Here is a 9194-nt window from a genome sequence, read left to right as displayed (position 1 = left end):
GTTTTTGTAATAGTTGTGTACGAGTCTCTCAGATGTATTCAGTGTGAAAAGATTGATCTCAAAATCATGTATGTTGGAAAGGGGTCAAATATGAAGACGACGCAGAAAAAAGAAATAATGTGCAGGAGGAGGAGGACTTTTCCGAACGAACTGTGAGCAGTTAAAATCTCAGGACAAACCAAAGACAGATGAATTGTCACAGAACAAAAAACATGGTCGCAGAATCTATACTAATCTTAGAATCTTAGTGTGTGTATATCTATCTATCCATATATCCATCCATCCATGAGATAAAGTCAATAAAGTTTTTCACTTTCATTCAGATGAACTTATTTACTGAACATGTTCTCAGTGGTTCCTGACTTTGCAAGACGATCACACCCACATCAAGTAAAGGTAAGCAGATACATATACAGGTAAGTGAACACCACTATTGTAACAACAGTATAGATTGTCTAAAAATAGTTACACAATTGTGTTATGCTACACAGAGGATGCTGTAAAGACAAATATTTGACTCAATAAAAGTTGCTGTCAGTTCATTTTATTTTAATCTGAAAACACGAGTTCAAGCTGAATAAAACCACAGGTTTAACGTTTAATGTACAATATTTTAGTAAATGGCAAAAATTAAAAGGGGGAAAAATGAATTAAATTTTTTTTAATGAAATACAAAACTCAGTTATTCACATAAGACAAAAAAAAAAAGCTTACTAATCATTTAAAAAAAAAATGATACAATAACTAAAAAAAATTAAATAAAACAAAGGTGTGATGTTTTGCACTATGGTATTGCAAATTTGTCTAGCGGTTTTCTTCATTCTGCATTGTAATTATATATATACTATATATATATATATATACACACACACACACACACACACACACATACGGTTCTAGCATTATGAAATTAACAGAGTATGATGTAAAAAGAATAAAATATATTGCATCACTAACAAATGGTCGTTCACATAGAAAAAAAAGACGATTTTTAAAACGTCAGGCTCATGTTCACAGGTGACTCGCTCGGTCGCTCAGGGCTAGGCTGAGCTGTCAATGTACAAAAAAAGGCCCATTTAAACATGTGGAACATTTAAAAGGTAATGAGAAAGATAAAAGTCATGATTTGGTTGTTGGCACAGTCGAGGAACCACGCCTCGTTATTGATTGCAGTAAGAGCGTAATTCAAGGAACCCAAAAAAGAAGCATCAGTAGCACACGAGAACACTTCACACTCCACATTGAAAGGGTCACCATGCCTCAGAGAAGTGAATGAACAAATGCTTAGAGTTCAGAAAGCTAGAGATGTTCAGCTACGAGCTAAAAGACACAAATAACCCAGGTTCCCTTTCCCCCTTCCCAAAAGTCTTTCACAATCCCTTTTGCTCTGTTTTTTTTCTTCCTTTTCTTTTTTTTAATTAGTCCAGCAGAAGCTGTAATGGTGTAATGCATGTTCAGGTCTTTACACAGCATGCATGCCTCTGTCCCAGGAAAGTGACTGTACATGGAACAGGAGGGTCGGTGGAGCATTTTGGGAAATGTTGAAGTTGAGTTTGTTTGACCCGCACCGTTGTGCATGACACTGCATAGCAGGGTGCGGGAAAGTGATCAAGTCGCTGCAGATCATCCATGTCATCAAACCTGTGTGAGGAACCCAGACATGGTGGATGGTGGATCATGCATCAACACCTGTGTGTGTGTGTGTTTGTGTGTGTATGATATAAAGAGGTGATCATCTGGACAGATGCAAGTTTCCATGTAGCACATTCTCCTTGGAACAGATGTGCTGTAGTTGTTGTGAGTCTGCAGTAACTTAGTGGTTATAGCATTGCCGAATAGAAGCACAGCAGTCAGTGTGGTTGTTAAACAAAGCTGGAACATTTCATACAAAATGACTGTCTCGCTGAGTCACCAATCCATTCATTCTCCTCTAAGAGTCCGTCCTGGTTCGAAAGATGACAACCAAAAAAAAAAAAAAATCTCAGCCATGTTTGGGTCCAAGCTTGCTCAGCAAGACGTCCAGTTCATAGTTCATGTACAGTACAGAGAAGTTCTCAAGTACACAATGATAAATCCTCCCGTGGAGGGAAAAAAAAAACAGCTGCAAGCATGCAACACTCATATGCATGTCATAGATAACTGGTAACCTGTAATTTCCATGGCAGAGACATGTAAAATGAGAAGATGTCCAGTCCCCAGATACTCCACAGACATTATACATAATGCAATATCTTGCTCAGCAGTGCAGTCCCAGGCCTGCTGTCTAGTGGCTACGATATACAAAGAGAACTGAGGTGAATGGGATCCAGCGCCCAAACCCTCATAGACCATTGTGTTCATGTGTGTCGAACTCTGCAGAAGAGAACCTGAGCAGCTCTTATGAGCAATGCTGCTGTTTTTATATTGTGCGCTGTTTCTGTGCGCAAATCTAGGGGACCTCTCAAAACTTATCTACACGCATGGTGGTAAAAAGGAGACAGATTTACACAGGGCTTTCTAAAGCTGCCCATGGCTTTAATTAAAACTACTCCACCTAAAAGAGAGCTAACCCCGAGGCGTTTGTCAGCCCCGAACCTCACTATTGCTACTTGTTTCCTTTCCGTATACATAATGGCAGTATTTCTCTTTTCCAGATTTCATTAGATCAGCTAGCACCACTGAATCAGTGAATTTAAAAACACACCTGGGTTCAAACCAGTCTAATCAGCATTCATTCCTATTGCAGAAATCACGCGTTTGTTTCTTTTGTGATTTGATACATGTCGGTAAGTGGTGTGTGGTTTATATTTTAGATTGTGGTACTGATCCAGCTAATCAGAGTTACTGTATTTGTGTTGAAATCACAGAGAGTCTTAACCCGTCGAAAAATCCTATATTCTCTAACATACACACACACACACACACACACACACACACACACACACACACAAAATGCAGGAATGTGATTTGAGGCCAGTTACCATGACTGGCTGTGTACTTCAAGGGCTTTAGGCTCTTTTGGCAAAAGCACCACAAGAAAGCAACGGCAGCACATTGGAACAAATGTATACACACACACAATTCATACACGCAATTCATACATGCGCACACACTCGTCAGGACTACTCCACTGTTTGGAACTGTGGCCAATCTTGTAAACAAGGGGCCTCTTCAATGGCGAATGTTTTGATGTCCTTCTTGTCTGAAGTAGTGGGTGGGCTTGGTGGAGTCTGTTTGTGTCGTAGGAACAAGGGCACAATTGTGTGTGTGTGTGTGTGTGTGTGTGTGTGTGTGTGTGTGTGTATATAGGAGAGAGAGAGTAAGAGAGTGAGAGAGACAGAGTGTGTGTGTGTGAGAGAGAGAGTGAGAGAGAGAGAGAGAGAGAGAGTGTGTGAAAGAGAGTGAGAGAGAGACCAGGGACGTCCATGGGAGCTATCTAGTGTGCTGCAGCGGTGCTGTTGGGATCAGGTCGAGCGTTGGCCAAATACTTGGCCCTCATGCTGGAAGTGTACTGCAGAGACACAGAGTGGGGAAAAAAAGGTATTCAACACGGTCATGAATAACAAAGGAGACAGGTTATTGACTTGTTACACAGTATATGGCTACAAGTATGTGGACACCTCACCATTACACCCATATATATATGTGTATGGTTCTTCACCTAAACACCTAAACCACACAGAATGTCTCTGTATGCTGTGGATTTAAAGTTTCACTGGAACTCAAACTCTGTTCCATCGTGACACTGAACCTGTACACAAAGCACAGAGCTCCATGAAGACACGGTGTGTGAAGGTTGTATAGAAGAACTCGAGTGTCCTGCACTGAGCCCTGACTCTGACTCAACCCCACTGAACACCGACTGAACCCCAGACCTCCTCACTCTTACACCATCAGTGTCTGATCTCACTAATGCTCTTGTAGCTGAATGTCAGGAGTGGAAATTATTACACTAAAAGTGGGAAATAAATGTGGAACAAAATGCTTAACATGCACATATGGGTGTGATGGTCAGGGGTGCACAAACATTTGGCCATAAAGTTTATTTATTGTAACCAATAAATTCGCTACACTTCCGGACAATGCCCGTTTTAATCTGTACATGTGTTAGCTGTTATGTCTCGCAACACAACAAATCAGATGGCACCATCGTGCCTTGTCACAACATTTACTGGACAGTGTGACCAGCAGTGAGACCGCTCCAGTTTACAACAGGCTTTAAACACTAGTGGGCTTTCAATCTCCTTTTGTCAGCTTTGAGGTGGTTCCAGCTTTCAGCACTATCAATAGTGACTCACTGAGACGTAATCATGGGACAAACATTTTGTAGTAGATGAGAATTACAGAGGCTTGCTTTAAATTACAGAGTGGCTGAAATCTAAAGCAACCTCAATCAACAAACTAGACGACTGGGTGGAATCTTAGATGGATTTATTTATTGCTACTAGAGCAGGGGTCACCAACGCGGTGCCCGCGGGCACCTGGTTGCCCGCAAGGAGCACTTAAGGCGCCCGCGAGGCACGTTCTAAAATAGCACTGGTCAAAATATAGCTACGTCTAAAAAAATTTTCTTGCTGTAGTTTTTGAATAAAAAACGCTTGCATTAATGTAGATTTTAAAATTATTATTTAATATTAATATAAATATATAAATATATAAATATATAAATACTTTATATTTTAATTATTATTATGATTATTATTATTATTATTATTAAAAAGTGATCTGTGCAATTTTGCTCTTGAGGAAGTTTGTATCAAACCGGTAGCCCTTCGTACTACTCAGTTCCCTTGAAGTCTTAAAAAGGTTGGTGACCCCTGTACTAGAGAGAATAGGACTATACAATCCTTCATCTGTCTCTCTCTAGTTCTCTTCCTCAGTCTGTCTGTATCTCCTTCTCACACCATCTCTTCCAGTCTGTCCTGTCTCTCCCTCTCTCTCTGGCTCGGTCCGTCTCTGGTTCGCTCTCGCTCTCCGTCTCTGGTTCGCTCTCGCTCTCCGTCTCTGGTTCGCTCTCGCTCTCCGTCTCTCGCTGGTTCTCAGTCTTTCCCTCTGTATCCCTCTCAGACTCCCACCCTGTCTCTGTGTGTATTTCTCTCCCTCTGGTTGTCTTTTGCTTTCTCTTTCCATCTGTCTGCCTCTGTCTTTTTTTGCCTTAATTCTCAGTCTCAAACCGGGATAATCAGAAATCCTGATCAAACAAAATCCTAACATTGCACAAAGTGATTTATCTTCACAATTATTTCAAGTGTTCACAAACTGTCACATTCAAAATTGTGCGCACACACAGTTTACAGTATTAAAAACAACCCAAACACACCCTTTTGCTACCTGGGAATCTAATACACTAAAACAGGAGGATACACAACTCTCCTCTTCGTGCACAGCAAGGTAAGCTCTTCCTTCTGCCGCTGACCTCGGGGAGGAGAAGAGCTGCTCTGATTACAGACAATCGAAAAAAACAACACACCAAAGGAGGAGGTGAAAATCAGCCATAGGGGTATAACAGGAGCTCAGATGAGGGGTCTCTTGTTGCCTTTGGATGACTGTATACAGTTGTGTTCAAAATTATTCAACCCCCACTGAAATTGATTGTTTTGGTCGGTTTGACATTGATTATGATCATTCAGTCATCCTGCTTACAATTAAATCAAAGAGGCACATGTAGGTCAGACAAATATAACATAGCATTTATAATGAAATAACCACAAATGTCTTTTCTGAGCTCACATCATTATCAGTTTTATTCAACCCCCAAGTGACATTCAATCTTAGTACTTAGTACAACATCCTTTTACAGTTATAACAGCTTTTAAACGTGAAGCATAGCTTGACACAAGTGTCTTGCAGCGATCTACGGGTATTTTCGCCCATTCATCATGGGCAAAAGCCTCCAGTTCAGTCACATTCTTAGGCTTGCGCACTGCAACTGCTTTCTTTAAGTCCCACCAGAGGTTCTCAATCGGATTTAAGTCTGGTGACTGCGATGGCCACTTCAAAATGTTCCAGCCTTTAATCTGCAACCATGCTCTAGTGGACTTGGAGGTATGCTTGGGATCATTGTCCTGTTGAAAGGTCCAACGTCTTCCAAGCCTCAGGTTTGTGACGGACTGCATCACATTGTCATCCAATATCTTCTGGTACTGAAGAGAATTCATGGTACCTTGCACACGCTGAAGCTTCCCAGTACCTGCAGAAGCAAAACAGCCCCAAAGCATGATTGACCCCCCGCCATGCTTCACAGTAGGCAAGGTGTTCTTTTCTTGTTCTTCCTCCTCCAAACATAGCGTTGATCCATGGGCCCAAACAGTTCTAATTTTGTTTCATCAGTCCACAGAACACTATCCCAAAACTTCTGTGGTTTGTCCACATGACTTTTGGCATACTGCAGTCGACTCTTCTTATTCTTTGGGGACAGCAAGGGGGTGCGCCTGGGAGTTCTGGCATGGAGGCCTTCATTACGCAGGGTGCGCCGTATTGTCTGAGCAGAAACTTCAGTACCCACATCTGACAAATCTTTTCTCAGTTCCTCAGCAGTCACACGGGGACTTTTCTCCACTCTACGCTTCAGGTAGCGCACAGCAGTCGAAGTCAGCATCTTCTTTCTGCCACGACCAGGTAACGTTTCAACAGTGCCCTTTGCCTTGAATTTGCAAATGATGCTTCCTATGGTGTCTCTTGGTATGTTTAACATCTTTGCAATCTTCTTATAGCCATTGCCCTTCCTGTGAAGAGTAATCACCTGTTCTCTTGTCTTCCTGGACCATTCTCTTGACCTCACCATGTTTGTAACCACACCAGTAAATGTCTAGAAGGAGCTGAGTATCACAGTCATTTTAAAGCTGCCTAATTGGTGCTTATTAGGCTTTATTGCTGCTCCCTGATATCCACAGGTGTTTTCAATACCTGATTGAAAACACTTCATTGAACCTCTGTTCTTCAGAGTGGTAGTCTTTAAGGGGTTGAATAATTATGTCAATGAAGAATTCACAAAAGAAACATTTACTACTGTATTACAAAACTAATTGATGCCATTTTAGTTGCATATGGTTCTTTAAGAAGTCCTTGTAGGATTTCATTCTGAATACAATTACAAATGTACACTAAATTCCCTAAAACCATTTACAGCATTGGGGGTTGAATAATTTTGAACACAACTGTATATGGTGGACAACAGAAAAGGGGCTGAAATTTGGAGCCATGTCGGAAATCCTCTAGAGACTGTTATCAGATGATGATCAAGCGTGTGAACAAAAGGAAGAATAAGAAGAGAAGCATTTCAAGTAGCTGGATGATGCTATTATTTAACAAAAACGTGGAATGTTGGATGCTTCATGCGCTGAACACTTGTAGCTTTGCTTTACGTAACAGAAGAGGTTTCAAGATGGTCCACAGCACTCCGTCTTACGGACAACTATAAATTTAGCTCATGCTTTATTTATTTTTCAACATCTTTAAAAAAAAGTATCAGAATCTTTACGTGCATTAGACATCATTTGCTATCGACTGTGATGACTCAAGTGGTTAAGGCTCTGGGTTGTTGATCGGAGGATCAGGGTTCAAGCCCTAGCACCGCCGAGCTGTCACTGTTGGGCCCTTGATCAAGGCCCTTAACCCTCTCTGGTGCTGTATCATAGCTGACCCTGTGCTCTGACCCCAACCAAAAAAGTTGGGACAATAAAAAATCTACTAATAATTACGCATTCTATGGTAAAGCTGATGATTTTCACTTGTGCAATGGGTCAGTGATGCAATTTTACTCAGTCATCCTCTATACTTTCCAGACTCATGCTTTATTTTTAAATTGGCCGGTGATCAATGATCATTTTGGCTCCGTCCACCATGTACACAGTCACAGAAATTAGGGCGATATATGGGACGTGCTCAATACCTGTGGGTTCAGTATCGGTACGAGTGGAAGACCCTTGAGACCCTTAACTGCCTTCAGTAGTAAGCGTTTCGTCCAGGGTAGTCGGATCAGACTGCGTTAACGAAGGGAAGGTTTAGCAAACAAAACCTCAACCAACACTACAACGAAAGAGAGTGTAGAGCAGATAAACAAGTCAAACTCCATCCACCATCTCCTTCATCTCTCTCTCTTACATAAATCTCATTAACTTCGACCTGAAGCTGCAGCTCTCGTGGTATCACGTGGCTCTCGATACTCTTAACCAGTGTTACTCATTGCGCGGCTCGCGAGCCTCCTGCGGCTCGCCGAGCTTTAATATGCGGCTCGCATGGCAGTAAATAATACGATGATATGATCATGTGGTTAAAATTTATTTTTCATTTAAATAACATTAAAAACAATCAGGGAAGCATAGAAAAATGAATGTGCTCTATTACAAATAATAATATATATTTATATATTATTTGATTCGTCACTGACTCACTGCGTTCTGCGCAATAGCCAGTTTTTGGCGGCCTGCCAGAAGCTAGTTTGTGTTTCATGCTAGTTAACAACTTGTGTTTACTGTACACACGGACTAAAAAAAATGGATCGATTTCTTATCAAACAATCCCGCGCACAAAATGAAAGCCACTTGTGCAAAAAGTGATGTCCTTCTTTGTAAGCACCTACACTTGTGAGTCAACATTCTCAACCATGAACACTATAAAGAGGAAACACAGAAACCGCCTCCCCAACGAACATCTCGCAAGCCTCACAAGGATCGCAACAACCAGTGACAAATACAACATGAGAAAAGTCAAAGAAATGCATGCGTGCTTCTGCTCATCTCAGCGTTAAGGTAATCCTGCTTATTATCATTAAGAGAAATCATCTTGTCTCAGTTACCAATTTGACAGGTGCATAATAAAGAATGATTTTTAAGTAATTATTGTATTACAATATTGTACATTGTATTTAAGCAGATAAGCTATTTAAGACTGAATAACTTGGCACACTTTGCGGTGAAAGTGGCTCTCCTATTGACTTTGTCCTATCAGTGTGGCTCACATGAAAAAACATAGTGAAGACCACTGCTCTTAACTAACTAAAGTATACTGTCAGTCCAGGACAGCAAACCAGCTCTGAAAGGTCTAATGGTTCCTTGGTGTTTTCCCAGCTCATGCTAACTTCACCTGACAGCCTGTCCGGAGAGAAACATTTCAGCTTTCTGTCTCACACAGGCACAGAGACGCAGCACTATGCCCTTTCCCACGTGCTGTTTACAAGATGAATGAACAGCCAGAGAAGGAATCCAAAAAGAGAA

At 41.2% G+C, this 9194-nt stretch overlaps 1 protein-coding gene across 1 annotated transcript in view; it reads right to left on the bottom strand.

Moving 5' to 3' along the window:
- Nucleotides 1-528: 528 nt before the first annotated feature.
- Nucleotides 529-9194, bottom strand: part of ttyh3a (tweety family member 3a) — a 58250-nt gene continuing 49584 nt past the window's right edge. Inside the window, exon 14 of the mRNA XM_060896881.1 lies at nt 529-3490. Within this exon, the coding sequence (XP_060752864.1) occupies nt 3416-3490 (75 nt within the window). The 3' untranslated portion in view covers nt 529-3415. The remainder of the gene's footprint in view (nt 3491-9194) is intronic.

Source organism: Tachysurus vachellii, chromosome 21 (assembly GCF_030014155.1).
Source record: "Tachysurus vachellii isolate PV-2020 chromosome 21, HZAU_Pvac_v1, whole genome shotgun sequence".
Lineage (NCBI taxonomy): Eukaryota > Metazoa > Chordata > Actinopteri > Siluriformes > Bagridae > Tachysurus > Tachysurus vachellii.
This window is presented reverse-complemented; position numbering and strand designations above follow the sequence as displayed.